The sequence below is a fragment of the Dermatophagoides farinae genome, chromosome 3 (assembly GCF_024713945.1).
Source record: "Dermatophagoides farinae isolate YC_2012a chromosome 3, ASM2471394v1, whole genome shotgun sequence".
NCBI classification, from domain to species: domain Eukaryota; kingdom Metazoa; phylum Arthropoda; class Arachnida; order Sarcoptiformes; family Pyroglyphidae; genus Dermatophagoides; species Dermatophagoides farinae.
Genome location: NC_134679.1, coordinates 4,281,343 through 4,298,140, shown reverse-complemented (window position 1 = coordinate 4,298,140; position 16,798 = coordinate 4,281,343). Strand labels below are relative to the sequence as shown.

The 16,798-nt window shown below is 30.3% G+C and overlaps 1 protein-coding gene across 3 annotated transcripts; it reads right to left on the bottom strand.

The window, feature by feature from the left end:
• Nucleotides 1–76: 76 nt before the first annotated feature.
• cic (Putative transcription factor capicua) lies at nucleotides 77–15,591 on the bottom strand. Of its 3 annotated transcripts, none has more exons than XM_075728912.1 (8): nucleotides 15,199–15,591; nucleotides 9,419–9,485; nucleotides 8,013–9,344; nucleotides 7,090–7,936; nucleotides 3,243–4,514; nucleotides 1,285–3,186; nucleotides 1,106–1,222; nucleotides 77–1,042 (listed from the first exon to the last, which is right to left on the bottom strand). In XM_075728912.1, exons 2-8 carry the CDS (start codon nucleotides 9,422–9,424, stop codon nucleotides 828–830), a joined length of 5,691 nt encoding a protein of 1,896 aa, XP_075585027.1. In that variant the 5' UTR covers nucleotides 9,425–9,485; nucleotides 15,199–15,591; the 3' UTR covers nucleotides 77–827. The 3 variants fall into 3 exon arrangements, with proteins under 3 accessions (XP_075585027.1, XP_075585026.1, XP_046913577.2); XM_075728911.1 differs by lacking the exon at nucleotides 15,199–15,591 and adding an exon at nucleotides 9,901–10,606; XM_047057621.2 differs by lacking the exon at nucleotides 15,199–15,591 and having other exon boundaries at nucleotides 9,419–10,606.
• Between the last annotated feature and the right edge of the window lie 1,207 nt (nucleotides 15,592–16,798).

Genomic DNA, 16,798 nt, shown 5'->3' with positions numbered 1-16,798 from the left:
ATTTGACAGGTGAAAAGCATTAAAATCTTCGAAAGTATTGCCATCTGGTTTCAATCAGGTGATGAATCGAAAATAATTTTTTTTTCTTTGAAAAATAATTTTTCTTTTTATTTATTATATTCCATTTGATTCATAATTTTTGCATTTATCTCATCAAATAATCAATATTGTGTTAAATCAATAATTATGTCGCTTCAATCAAACTTTTGTTTTTTGATATCTTTTTTTTGTTTTGTTTTTATACAATTAAAAATAAATTTATATATTCTTCTCCATTTGAATTTGATTTTTTTATCTGTGTTCATCAGTATGGAAATATTGATAACAATGAGGCATAGATTTTTCATTTTTTTTTGTTTTGTAGAAATCAAGGGGGTTTGATATATATATAAGTGATATATTTGCATCAAAACAAGGTAGGTAGATGGATGGAAAGGTTTAAAATTGTTGTGTGTTATGAATGAAATAAATGGAGAATTTATATATAAAAAGACACAAATTATAGCCAAAAAAGGAAAGAAAAACGGCTCATGTGGCATGATTATAATCTAACACAATTTTAAAATAATAATTCGTATTTTAAGTAATTTTTTCGTCATCGATGATTTTGATCAATAGGAATCTGATGAGAAAATGAAAGGCAAACCCACAATTCAGGTCAGATGTGAAATGAAGAATTGATGGGGGCAAGAAATCGGAGTTATTTACAGCTTATTGCATATGGAGTTCAAGGTATTAAAGGATTTGTTGTTCACTTAAAGAATGAAATAAAAATGTCAATGAATTACTATATGTTGAATTTCAATTGATTTGAGTGGTCTAAAATTTCAATTTTGTTGCAAATCGGTAGTCATTTGCGAAATGCTTGTCGATATTGTTGTAACTGGTGTAGAACTATTTCCAGTAGTAGTAGTTGTGGATGAATTTTCAGTCACATTAAACGACATTAATTTTTGGCGTACTTCACGAATTTTTAGTTGCAAAGTATTCTTATTTGGAAATATATCATGATATTTTCGCTGAAATTCATTTGTTTCTTGAGCTAATAAGGAATGCGAAAATCAGATTAGTGAATTGAATTAAAAATTTGAAATAGATGACTTACTAGATGGAAAAAGACCTTTCTCAGCAAAGAATTGCATGACAAGTTGTCGCCGTTGATCAAGAATCTTACGAACAGATGATCCTTGTTTCTCACTGTTAGCAGAATTTGGAGGTTGATCTGAAATGAAAAAAGTCGAATTTGAATTATGAAAAGAAATTCTTACAAAAACAATCACTTACCGAGTGGAGTTTTAGGCGATAATGAATCTCCGCTATTTGTCAACGTATTCAAATGATTAATGGCTTCAGTAAGATTGAAATTTGGTCCAAAAAAGGCAGCACCTGTTTGTGTACTACTATCCGGTGTTTTTACAATCAATGGACTTAGACTATCCGGTGGTGTTGTCTTACTGCTGCTGGCACTCAATAATTGTGACGTTGATGAAGGTGTCTGCTGTGGCTGCTGCTGCTGTGATTGTTGGTTATTATTTATACTTGCCGAAATAGCTGCTAATGCAGCTAAATGTTGTTTACGTTGTTGGCGTTTACGATATGACGACACGAATGCAGCCGTCATTGATGGCGATAATTGTATTGGCGTTGTAGGCGTTACTACGGATGGTGCTATCGATGGATCGAATTCTGGCAGCTGTTCGAAATGTTGATCGAAATTTACTTCTTCAAGAATTTTATCCATCGCATCTGTTTGTTGATTATCATCATCAATGGTCATCGCTGTTTCATTATCATTCAAATTTAACTGAGATTCATCCAAAACCATGTTATTTGAATGTTCTTCTTCATTTTCACAATTTTTAGGTGATGAAAAGTCTTTCGGTTCATCATTTTCTTGCGCTTGATTTTCCACGGGAGATGATTCTGAAGCAGATTCACTCACCACGAATTCATTAGTCATTGAATTAGAAGAATCAATGGCTGCGACAGCAGCTTGTTTAGCTTTAGCAGCCGCTGCACGAGATTTACCCAATTGTGCAGGGGTTGGTGCAAGAATAAATTTCTTATTCTCGGATGATGAATTAGTAATCTCATTATTCGAAGACGATGATTCAGGAATCGATGTAACTGGAGTTGGTGGTGTTGTAACCGATAAATTACCTGATTTAAAATTCATTATAGTTTTGTAGAACATTGGTTCTTTTGAAGCTGAATTATTATCCAACGATTTACTTGTACAAATTACTGGAGATCTTTGAGCTTGATGCTGCGATGGCGAATTATTGGCATTATTAATGGCTGATGTTGACGAAGCTGAACTAGGTGTTGTTGATGTAGACGAGGTTGACAACGTAAGCGGAGATGATGAAATGGATGATACTGATGATGATGAGTTTGAGGAAGCAACAGTCGCTGCATTTGATTTGATCACCATATTTTTGTATTTATATTGAATAAATGACGGCGAAGATTGCATCGGTTGATTTGATGATGATTCCGATAATTTGGCTATGGAAAATGAACTTGGTATTGTCAATTTATCGCCTTCGTTATTCTTCGACAAATTAATAGCCTCAGATTCATGATCATTATTTTTAGATGTTGTTTCTTCTGTAACAATCATCAAACGTGGTGGATCTGAATTATCGTCATTCTTTTGTGGGGAATTGGGCGATAAAACATTGGCCTGGATCAATTCGTTTGTGGATAGATCTGCATTTGAATCTCCATTTAGTTTGCTTCGGCGTTTTTTATGTCCATTCGAACCATTACTATTACTGTTTGTATTCATTGATACAAGGGCACTACCATTTGCATAATCTTCATCATCTTCACCAATTTTTCCATGTTCAGAACCAGGTAACATCGATTTCGAACACCATTTCCAATCTGGATGACGTTTGTAATGCGCTTCCTTTACTTTATTAGCTAATTCTTGATATTGTTGTTTTTCTTGCGCAGGTAATGAATACCACCATTCGCCCAGAATTTTAGACACAGCACGATTATCTGAATTTGGATGTTTATGATGCACAAGAGCTCGATGTCGTTTCGAAAAAATCATGAATGCATTCATTGGCCGTCGAATATGTTTTTTATCCAAATCAGCACCTGGATTCGAATGTTCATTACTATTATCACCATTTGGAACAGCTCCAGCCGCCGAACGTTTTTTAGAGACACCTTCTAATTATGATAAAAAATGGAATTTCAATAACATGACATAAAAAATTGAATTTTACCTTTAACACTATTTATAGATGATAAAGAATGACTTCTTCGTTTAGATTTTTTTGACGATTTTGTACCAGAATTATTATTATTAATATTGCCATCGATATTTGATTCACTATTACTATCGTTTGTATCTTGAGAATGATCAATTTGATTAATATTTTTAGAATTAAATACAGGTGGACTGTTGGCCATTGTATTGGTATCACATTTTATCTGCTGATGATTTGAATTCTTGACAAAAACATCGTCATCATCATCATCATTTTGATCATCTGGATCACGATCATCCAACCCAAATGAATTGAAATGATCCCTTTGTTGGAGAGTTAAATGTGGTGGTGCCGAATGCGGCGGTGAGATCGGTTCGGACATGTCACCATTTCCACTAACGCCAATTAAAGGAGGTACATATAGAAAACCACCTCCTTGTTGCTTATGATGATGTGATTTGGTAGTTTTTTGGCTATGATGAAAATCATCATTTGTTGTTAACGAGATCAATGGTTGTTGCTGTTGTGCAGTTGGGGATGAACTAGGTGTATTTGGAGCAAAATATGGCACCACAGAATACCATGGAAAATGCAATTCGGAATTTGTAGATGTGGATGAAGGTGATATCTTTTTTTCTCCATGACTATGATCTGATAAAGCAGTTTGCACAGTCAAATATGGCGACGATGATGTTACTAGCGATGGTGAACTTGGTAAGTGATGTTGAAGATTTGATGATTTTGGATGACAACCATTTGCCAACAGAGCTAATCCATGATGATGAGATGATGGGATTAATGTTGTAGGTGTTCCGGTGGGTGTAGGCTGTGATCCATAATTTATACCGAATGGTGTTGGAGAAGGTGCATTCGATGATCTTGATGATGATGTTGAGGATGAAAATGATCGTAATCCATTCACTGCCGTAGATGTATCGGTGCCATTAACAGTCGAAACTGACAAATGATGTTGATGATTGGCAGTAATCGGTTGGAAGAAGGGCAATAATTGCATCACTGGAGTTATGGGTAAAGGGGAAGATCCAGCCGATGAACCACCACCATTAACACTAGGATACAAACTATTCGATATATTTTGATTATTTTCAAGACCATAATTCCGTTGAATAACAGTCGACGGTGAAAATAATGGTGATCTATGTTGTTGTTGTTGAATCGATAAATCATTTGGCGATGGCTGGCTATTAACATCAGCAGAACGTTGATTTGAGGATTTCAATGAGACCAATAATGATGCTGCTTCGGATACATCTAAATTTGGTGGACCTAATTGAAATAGAGAAGAAAAATTAAAATGAATTCAAAACTGATCAAAATAAGGTAAAAACAAAGTAAAGACTGACTATTAGATTGTAATTTTTGTTCCAGATGCTGTTTTGAATCATTGTCATCATCAACATCAGAATTATCATCGTCATCATTGTTAACATTACTAATACTACTTGGTTGTTGTTGATTTTCTAATGATGATAATCGTTGTTGTAGTTGTTGCTCAATCAATAAACGATGTTCAAGAAAATTTTGAAAATCAAAACCTAATGGTGGTGGAATCGATGAAGGGGTCAGTGGTAAAGTCTGTGATTGAGATGATAATGAATTTGGAATTTGATGTTGTTGTTGTTGTTGTTGAGATTGTTGAATAGCATTGAAAATATCAACACGATTATTATTGTTAATACCAAGACCCCATTGAGCTAATTGAGCATATGTATTGAAATAGTGAAAGATTTCCATCATAAATTATTTTCAACACACAAACATAAATCAAATAAAAAATGATTGATTGTTGTTGATAAAAACATCAAAAATATTCAAATTTTCAAAAAAATAATCGATATCATTTCAATAGAAAAACACAATGGTGCGACAACCAATACGAAACACACAACTAAACAAAAATGATGACCAGAAACAAAACAGAAAAAAATGCGACAATTTTTTCTTTTTGAATGTTTCAGATATTTATATACACCTGCTTGTGTTGTGTATGTGTGTGGACGACAAGCAGAAACACACATAAACTCATGTAAAATACAAAGAGCTTAAAGTAAGAAAAAGAATGAGAGTGGAATATTAAAAAAAAATAAATAAAGGTCACGATATAGTCATTGGTATAAGTCACACACACACACACAGAGAATGAAAACCAAAAAAAAACCACCACCATCAAAATGACAATGATGAATACACACTTGGGGCTGATGTGAGAAATGAACGCGAAACAAACAAATAAACAAATGCCAAGAAGCAAAAAAACGTTCAGAAGAAAACGAAGAAAAGCGAATCCAACATCAGTGTGTGTGTATGAGTGTTTAGAAAGGCAAAAACCACTGTGAACTTTACCCATGCGTACGTATAATAAAGAAAGAAGCGCAAAAAAAATCTGACCGATCATCATCTACAATCTACAAGTGTCATGATTGAGAACCAATGATGATGATGATGATGAAGGTCGAGAGAGTATACCACCACCGAATGTACATTTTATCATGACATTTGTGAATTTTTTTTTTTTTTATTTCACTCGTCGTATATATTTGAAATATATAAACTGGCCATTGGCCAATAAAGTATCACCTCACTCTCTCTCTCTTTTTATCCCATACAACCACCACCACTACTATATTATTGTACCCTACTTCTAAAATCCTCAATACCAACAATAGCACCATCAATAGTGTGCTATCATTTCATTTCATTTTTCTTCATTTTACATTTATACAATTTTATAAATGCAAAATTCGAAATGATTCATATCTACTGTATTTACACTTACAATGTATATCGTAGAATTAATAAAGGAAACAAAAAAAAATCAAATCAAGACAACCTGTTGTGCTAAGGCCTAGTCATGTACACTCACACATACAACATATACAGGTTAAAGGTCAAATAAAAACTTGCCCACAAACAACAATGACGACGATATTCGGCCAAACATTAAAAAAAAACCCAGATTAACAAAACAACAGAAAAGCAGTGTTCTTTATTTTGGGTTTTGGTTTTTGTTTGTTCAAAACAATATAATTCTATTCTATGCTGTTCTATAAATCAAAATGAGAAAAAGTCAATGGAAAAAAACTTTCACTTATGGAAATCTAAATAAAAACAAAAACACATAAAAACAATATATCCCATATAACATTTTCTATGGAAGAATCTTGTTTTTTTTTTGTTTAAGAAATAGGTAATTCTTAAGATATACTATTATTCTTAAGATCAACGAACCCTTTTGAATTTGAGAAAAAGGCGAAACAAATTGTTTGTTTCATTATTTTGTCACACACACACACACACACACAAACAATCGAAAATGAATTGATAGTTGCACCTTTTACCTATGAGCAACAATAATTCTACGTTATATACACACACGTAAATGGATTGGTAGAGTCCAGAAAAAAATATCCAATTCAAATAATAAATCGACAGAAAGTAATCAAAAAAAAACAAGCAAAATACATTTATCAAATCGAAATAATATTTTTGCTTTTGTTTCCAATGAAAATCGGATTAAAAACAATAACAAACAGCCGATCAGAATAGAGAAATAAAATTGGAAAAATATATAAACCTATGCGGCTACGGTCATGGACCTCGAATTACGATCATGATTAAACCAGAAAATGAAAAACAAAAACGAAAAACCTCAATAATTTTTGCATTGATATTGATGTGGCGTTGATTACCAAGTAAACAAATTAGCGACATTGAATAATAAAATAACAACAACAAATCAAACAAAAACAGCAAGAACGTATTATTATGTAAAAAAATCAGGATCAGTATAGAAATGGGAAATGAAAATCAAAAACAGAAAAACATCGAATCAAATACATACGTCTTTCCTTGTAATTCAATGAAGATGATGATGTTGATGATTGCTGTGATGATGAAGGATTGGTTGTCGTCGAACAAACGGATGTTGAATGATTCATAGATTTTGTTGGCGATGAAATGACCACTTGTGGTGGTACAACTTGTTGCTGCTGTTGAGGATTAGAATGATGATGATGATGATGACTCTTTGTTAATGCAGATATACTTGAACCACGCATAGACAAATGACGAGAACAATATCCACGACGTTGTGATTCTTTTGTACAGCCATCTTTTGAACATAATCGACGCCATTGTTTTCCATTGAATTTTTTTCTAATACCATTCGGTGTTGAAACGATATCACCTTTTTTATATTGTTTTTGTTGTAAGGCATTTGTCGTTGTTCCTGTTTGTGTTTGATGATTAAGTTCATTGCATTCAGGATGTTGATGAGTGTTTATGGCACAGGATGTAGATCCTGAATTTTTTGTTGGTGTTGACCCTGTCCTTTGATGATTTGATGATTGACGTTGATGATCGATGATGATATTGTTGTCATTATAACCACCAAACATGGCTAAACTTTGATAAACTTCAGCATCGGCTGCTTCATCATCATCCTCATCCTCATCATCACCATTCATATCGATTACATCATCATCATCATTATCCACATTATTATTGCTATTTTTATCATTATTAATGAGTCCTGAATTTTGTTGATGATAATACCCAGTATGGCGAAGATAATCTGAATAATTACTCGTTTGTATATGTGGATGATGATGTTGGTGATGAAATGGTAAAGTTTTCGATGATGTAGAATTCTCAAGCTCATATTGGAATTTGTTGGTCGTTATTGGTCCCTAAGGAGAAAAACAAAGTTATTAACATTATTATTATGATCCATTTATTCATTAAATAATTAAAGTAAATTTTTACCTGTATGACAAGCGATTTATGAGAATCATTTTCCGTTTGACGAATAGCCGATGATTGATGGTGATAAATTGATGATGATCCTGCCATTGTAATAACACTTACATTATGACTACCTGTTGTTAATGGCGATTTCGATTGTTGTTGAGATCCTCGAGCTTCTTGAATGACACCGATTTGAGTTGTAGCAGGTTTAGATGATTCTGGTTGTTTTTGTGGTGATAGTGATGGTAATGGTTCGACAATCGTTATTGATTGTTGTTTTATCACCGGATGAATATTCGTTGTAGCAACATCATGATCATCATCATTATCATCATCAGCCCATGGCTGTCGAAACAGTCGGATGTTAGCTCTTGAAAGTATTTCCGTTCTAGATTCATTCGATGAATTTTCATCAACAAATCTTATACGATAAGAAACCGATGATTTCGAATACGATTCGTTGTTTGAATTCACTAAAATTTCTTCGATAACACCTTCACGAAATTGTAGTGAACGGTTCAAGGATCGTGCAACCACACGGCTCCCAACACGAATTTGTCGACCAGATGGTGCACAATCACCGATTATATATGAAAGACAATTGCCAGAATAATATTCAATCGATAAATGTGAATGTGATGAGGAGATTGATTGAGAGAGATCAGCATTTGTTGTTGTCGTAGCCAATGATGATGATAATGATGACCTGATATTCTCATCATCATCAAACTGTACACCGAGACCTTTGATGAGATCAAATGATTTTATAACACCGGTTTGATAATAATAACAATGATGATGATTTGTTAATTCATTTGGCCATCTTTTTTGTCTTGCTAGAACACGATGTCCAATCCATTCGGATAGATCGGGCAATGATGATGTTTTTTCTTCTATATCCCTGTCAATATCATTTGTCGCTGCTAATAATGGTGAATCATGGCTTTTATCACACAGAATGGATGATGAAGTGTCATGAGATGTTGTTTTAATTACTACAATCCTATTATTCATATCTGTTTCACCATCTATTGTACGGTAAAGTATTTGATTATTATTCGTATCACTGGTTGTATGTATTCTTGTTGTTGTTGTTGTCGTTGTATTCGTCGTCGTTGTCGATGATGTTGATGACAAATCAAAATGATTTAAATTTAATTTTCGTTTCTTTGGTAGAATTTTTGCTTCATTATTTGCCATGGTTATTGATAATGATGGCAATGAATTGCCAATGGTGGATCCATCACCACCTCCATGATCGATGACAGATGATGATGATGATGACGTCGATGTCGTTGATGATGGAGGTAATGCAACATTTGTTGATGCCATTGTTGTTTCGATCGACATCTATTTGATAAATAAAATACAGTATATTAAAATTAATTGGTTCAGACAATAATAATTAAAACTAAAAAACTTACCATCATTATGTTTCACATTCGAAACAAACAGATATTTTGTGAATTAATGTGGCATAAGAATTTTCTTCTATGTTCAGAATGAATGATCAAAATTAAACAAAAAAAAAATGAGAATGAAATCTAAAATAGTAATAATTCCACAAAAATAAAAGTAGTCGTAATAACAATATCAACAATCATAACGATATTAATAATTATATAAAAAAGGTATTGAACAACAAGGTATATAATGATGATGGTATATAATAATAATGATGATGATGATGATGACGATGCGAAAGGAAAGAGATAACAACAACAACAACAACAAACATAAAAAAACGAATTTCAAATGATTTCTATTGGCAAACACGCATACAATCCATCATGAGATTAAACCATTATGCACATATAGAGAAAGATTATCCGTAATAGAAATCACGTAACACGCATTGATTGAGTAGCAACAACAAAAAAAAAAAAAAAATAAAAACATTGCTTGCCTGTGGCTGGTTGTTTTTGTTCGTATTGTTTTGACAATTCATAATGGCAACATTATCATACAATGATTTTTTTTCTCTCGATATTTGATAATAAAAACATATACATACATACACACACACACACAATTGAATTTGATGATCATGATCACAATCGCTGATGTTATTATCATTTGATGATTATGATGATCATGATCCTCAATCTTGTTATGAATCAAATGCTATCATCATCATCATCTTTGTTGTTGTTGTTGTTTATGATCGAAGCAATCAAATAACTAAACACTACGATGATAGTTTAATATGAAGAAAATTGATGATGATCGTTGTCGTTGTTGGTGATGACAATCTGGTTGATTATTATTTGAAGATATTTTTAGGTTAAAATGTAGAAAAAAAAGATTATTTATTTTTTCCATCCATCCATCAATCAATCAATCGATTGATCGATCATCTGACATTTATTTGAATCAATAAGGAAAAGCAAAAAACAATATTTGTTTGAATACAGTGCTACTTTACTATAGTATATACAAGCACAAATATTCTAACAGAAGAAATAGTTCGACGTGTGTTCAACTAGTGTTTCGTAGTGATCAGATGTTTTCATTCATGACAATAAAAAATTGAGATCTAAAACCATACACAAATAATTTGTTTTCAATCAAAATCCAAAAAAAATGACAAATAAGTTGTTTTCATTCAATTTTCATCATCATCATATCATAATCATAATAATCATCATCATCATTTCTATGATCCTAAAAGATTTTCATTTACGTATGGTTATGAATGAATGGATACAATGATTGTATGTTGTACAATGATGGTAGTTGTAGTCGCGATTAAGATATTATCACCATTGAAAATGGCCATAAGAAAATTGAAAACATTTTTTTTTTGTTTTGTTTCATCTACACACAAACACACACCCACTGTTGTCTTTGAATGATAATTGTATTTTAAATGATGATGATGATACACGTTGATGAAAGTATAATTTAGATTTGGATCTCTATGGCATTCTTTTTTGTCTGTTGAGATTTATTTGTCATTGGTTCATAAAAGTTGTTTTTGATTTTCTTTTTTGTTGTCATCTCATTCAAGAGTTGTGTAGGTTATGGTAATATTTTTTACTACTACGTCGATACGATATAATTGATGATGATGATGATGGCTGTATCAATTTTTTTCATTTTTTTTATTACGTATCACAAGTCCACCCACCAATGCAATAATAATATCCACTGGTTAAAGATTCGCAAGTCGACCATTTATATAATGATAATGTTGTTGTTGTTGTTGATGATGATGATTATTCTGTAACAACATTAATATTTTAGAATAGAATAATAATAAAATACAAGATTTAAATAAAATGGAAATTTGTTTGTTAAAAATTTTTCATTTTCATCATTTTTTTTCCTACTCATATACAGATGAGAAAGATAATTACAAATCAAAATTTTCCCATCAATGAAAAATCATAACAAATGCGAATTTGATACAATCAATGTAATTTTCAATCTCGAAAATTTATGGTTGTATCAGATAATATAGTCCGGGAAAAAAAGAAAGAAATTGGATTCAAACATGAACACACTGATGAAAATATTTTGAATAATTCCAAAGAATTTAAATGAAAAAAATTCTGTATAAAATATCATCACAAAATATAATCATAACCAACAAGAGAGAATTTTATTCACTGTAATATGAAGAAATAAATCAAGAATCAAAAAAATATAATTAAAAGAGTTAATTTTTTTTAAAAAAATTACATAAACAATTTTGTTTCATATGCGTCATTAAATTGAATGAAGTGAAATTTTTTTTTCTAGTTAAAATTGAATGAAATAAAATGCCACATGTCAATGTTATCACATCACTGAAGTATGTATTTTTTTTTTTTTTTTTTTTTTTTTTTTTTTTGATTCAAATCTCAAACAATGGACGATTCATAAAATGTGGGCGAATAAAAAAATTGAATACAAATGACACTTGAAACTTTCAAGAATCAAGAACAGAACAGAACAGAACAGAAAAGAGCATTCTTTTGTTTTCTATGGCCCAAACAACATTTTGATAATGTCAAATTCTAAATGTTTATAAATGAAAAAACAAATTACCATCATCATAATGGAGTATATTTATCTACATGTATGTGTGTAGTACATTCATTTGAAATATTTAAAAAAAAAATTCTAGCCTAATTACAGGAAACAGGAAAACCGATATAATAACTACAATTTGGTAACGTACTCTGTATTGGACAAATAACAAATAATACCGGAACAAAAGTGATGTACGAATGTATCGATTCATTCGAATGAAATTATTTATCATCGAAAAAAAATCGGAATGTCCTCATTCTTCCTTCAATTTTATAATTCAATCATCATTCAAATTGTTCATACAAATATATTGTTTTCGATGTTTAAAAAAAAAATTCCTGGTTATTTACTGTATTTTTAACGCTAATATCGATCACTCGTCGAATGAGGATAATGATGATGATGGTGATGATGAAAAAAATTAAGTACAAAAAAAATGCCTTGTAATAACATTTATAAACATGTAGGTATGAATGTGCTTGGGAACACCAGGCAAAGTATTATTATTATTATTTTTTTTTCATTTAATTTGTAATCGTTTTATGAAAGTATCAAAACAAACGAAATGACAAACAGTCAAAAAGAATTATTTGTTTGACCATTAAAAAAAAATTTAAAAAAAAATAGGTTGATGATTAACTGAAGGAACTAGAGCTAGTAACAAGACACTAATAGCCTTAATGAGACGAGTTTCATGGGAAATTGTGTTTGATGGAACAAAAAAAAAATTAACAACAACAACAACAAATATAGTCGTCATATGGATTTATGGAATTTCTGGGTCTAGGAATTCATACATAATCAGCTACATGTTTCATTTTTTTTTTGTTGACTTCCATGTTGTTTTTCTAAATAAATAACAAATTTAAAAAAAAAACAATTAAATGAAAATTTCTCCATCAATTTCACCATTCATTAGCAAATAATTGTCCATATTTGTCCGATTGGAATCAAAAAAAAAAATGTTTCGTTTTTTTTTGTGAAATTGAAATTTTTATTTAAAAAAAATAAATTTACCAAATTTAGTAAAGAGATGCAAAATCATCATCATTATATGTACAGATGAATCAAATTCATGAGCTAATATAATAATGAAAGTGAATCGATCAAATCTAAATCTCAAAAATATATAAAACATATAATGATCATGATGATGATGTCACCAAATCATTATATATATCCAAATGACGATAAAGACATTGAAGATTTATGATTTTGAATATATAAACAAATTCAAAATCAAAACAAAAAAAAATAAAGGCATACATTCCTTTTAGATGATTGATTGATTCATATGTGTGTGTGTGTGTGTGTTATGAACAAAATGACAACCAAAAAAAGTCATTTTCGATTTGTTGATGATGATGATGATCATTTATCATTTAGATTTCCGTGATCATTTTTCAAATGATATAATATATATGATGATAACCAAACGTACGTTCATCATCATCAATGTTTATAATTCTTAATAATGATTTCTAACTTCTAGATTATTGTTTTGTTACAATATTTCAATTATCACTATTATTATTATTATTATTAATTAATATACGGAGAAAAAATGCTAAAAAAAGAAATCATCAAACATACACAAACGTTTGTTACAATTTAATTTTTTTTTTCATTTTCATTTTCATGGTTAACTACGTATCCGATTCGTGTGTGTGTGTCTGATGAAATTCGGTCTTTGGTTTTAGGTAGCAATTTACATTAGCAAAATATTGAGAAAGAAAAATCTTTAGCAATGTACGTTCAAGATCAAGATTAACGTCATTTTCAAAATGAAATGTTGATTGCAAATTATTTTTATTTTTTTTTATTCATTGAAACAGAAAAAACTATTTTTCACACTCCATTGTGTTGAAGTATGAATGACAGACAGATACACACACACACACACACGAACACAAACAAGCAATTAGCCAATAATTATCATTCATAAAAATAATCTACCCAGATATATTTTTTTACAAGTCAATTTATTTATCCATTCATACATTCATTCGTACATTCATTCATTCATTTCAAATCAAAGGCAGATTAGCAATCTTCTTCCAAGAAACAATATGTTATCGAACCAAACATTTTTGTTTTTTTTTTCTTACAATTATGCCAAATGAAAAAAAAAATCCTAGTTTACTATATTATATGAATTTACATTTCCTGGTTTACCAAATATCATCTATCTATCCATATTTAATTGTCATTGATTTTAGATCAATTTTTTTTATTTGTTTGTTTGTTTGTTTGTTAAAGGATTGAAAAAAAAGACAAGAAAATTTTTCCACCATAAATTGAAACAAATAGGAAGTTAACGAATGACGAATAATATATATCGATCGAATATTATTATTTTAAACAAAAAAAAATGTCTGTTGCATATTTCTTTTTCTTTCTTGTTATTTAGTATTTCGTTTTCATCTCGTGTTTACTGGTGTTTTTTTTTTTTTTGTTTCTATTCATTTAGTTAATTCAATGAGAGGATTGCAATCAATACCACCAACCAACAAGTCAATCAAAATACCAATACAGTACCATCATCATCATCAATAACAATAATATTGAAAAAAAATCGATGCTTGAACAAAATTTTTTCTCCTCCAATATTTTGTCGTTTTGCGTTGTTTATGGCGATTATGTATGATGATGATGATGATGATGATGATGACGTGATTACAACGATGTTGCAATTTGTAAATTTTTCTTTTTGATTATTATGGAAGTGATAATGGTGAACAAAAAAATAAAAAAAAAGTTGAATTGGCTAAATGTTTTCACACCATTGTTACATACAAAATAAATTAAACTTTTTATTAATTCATTTTTTTTGTAGTTATGATTCGAGAAGAAAAAATTTTAATTTTAACAATATTTTCATCAGGTGATAACAACATATAAACATATATATATTGAATAGATTTAATTTTCATTTCAATATTCATTCTTTAAACACCTTCAAAATAATGTGATTCATCGATCAACTCATTCATCAAAAAAAAAAATCACATTTGTAGTGGTTTTTTTGTCTCATGTTTCAAAAAAGATTCGTTTATAACTTATCCGAATGAATCATCAGAGAATCATAAAACGTTGATTAAACTGATAGTTGTTCGTCATTGTTTCAAGATTTACAAGAGAAATGAAATGAAATATATTATTGATTATGAAAACAAAAATTACTTACATCTATTATTTTGTTGAAAAATATTGATCGATCAAATTGATGGTTTCGAGAAAAACAAAAATTCGTTGAGTTGTATCCGCAGATGTAATCAAGATTCGATTAATGATTAGAAGACAAAAAAAAACATGGTTTCACATACATACTATCAACAATCTGAAAACTTTAATTAAAACATTTCAGCTCCAGTTACCAGTTGGTAATTTCAATGAATGGAATCATCTGATGAATAAACGCTAAAACATACACATACACACACAAACACACACATAACAAGAATCTTCTCAATCAAGATTTGATAAACAAAAATTTTGAAGAAATCAACTCCTAAAATATTATGATTATAATGAACAAAAAAAATTATTAAAAGAGAATGCATATAAGATCGATCCTTCTGGATCCCTGGACTCGTTGTGTTTTTTTTTTGTGTTTGTTGTATATTTTGTGTGTATTGGATTTTTTTTTTCTCTCTCACTGTGTCTTGACACTCAGTACAAAATACAGTGAGTTTACATGTAGTAGTGGCATAAAAATGTGTTATATCATGTGCTGTTTGTTTGTAAGCAAAGCAAAGCAAAGCAGAAAAGCAAAGGTATGTATGTTGTTAATGTTGTTGTAGGCTGTGTGTGTGTACGTAATCGCGCGAATATCTCCACAATGAAATTTTTTTTTTTTCATCTTTCTTTTACTCACATTCTATATTGATTTACATTCGCGCGTACTCAGTGTGTGTGTGTGTGTGTGTGTTTGGGATAAAAACAACAACAACAACAACAACAACGACGACGACGACGACAAAAAAATGAAAGGAAATTTTTCTTTCTTTATTTTAACATTTATTATTATTATATTATTATTATTATTATACATCGAAAACAACAAATATAGATTTCTATATGCTTTTCTGTTGCTAACTATATTCAATTATTATGTTTCCTAGTTGAATTGAATACGAATATACGAATATTGTTGATGCTCGAATGAAGGGGAATTGTGAATCATTGAGAAAATTGAATGGACAACACACACAGTGATGATGATGATAGATGATGATAGAAATAAAGAAAAAAGAACAACAACAAGAAAAAAAAATTGCAAACATAGAAGCCAGCCAGCCAGCCAGACACTATGAACATATATAGAGCACAATATATTCATCCACTTTTTTTTCTTCATCATCTGAAAGACGTTTTTTTTCTGTATTACAAAACGTCATTGCATATATTCATTTCATTGAGACAAAACAAAATGGAAAAAAAATATTGCAGAAAAAATACAGCCCCTATATATGGACCCCATTTTTACGTTTTTTTTTTTAAAACAGTTTCACATTGTATCTACACACTTTGTGGGTATTAAGTCTTTTCTGGTTGTTTTTTTTTGTAATCATTCTCATCACAAATAAAACTAATAGCTATTATAGAGAGAGAGAGAGAGAGAGAGGAGGGAGTATTCAAGACGAACCCAAGTATACAGAAAGAGATTGATTAGTGAAGAAAAAAAATATAATAAAAATTTCATTCATATTTCAAAGGTCAGGGTCATTGGTTACCTACTATTGAATGACCCCATGAATGTGGAACTTCGTCTTTTGATCGAATTA

Coding starts and splice junctions, on each gene's coding strand:
- cic (XM_075728912.1), bottom strand. Junction 7,937..8,012: donor ATAAATCGCTTGTCATACAG/GTAAAAATTTAC, acceptor TTTTCTCCTTAG/GGACCAATAACGACCAACAA. Junction 1,043..1,105: donor GAAAGGTCTTTTTCCATCTA/GTAAGTCATCTA, acceptor ATTCCTTATTAG/CTCAAGAAACAAATGAATTT.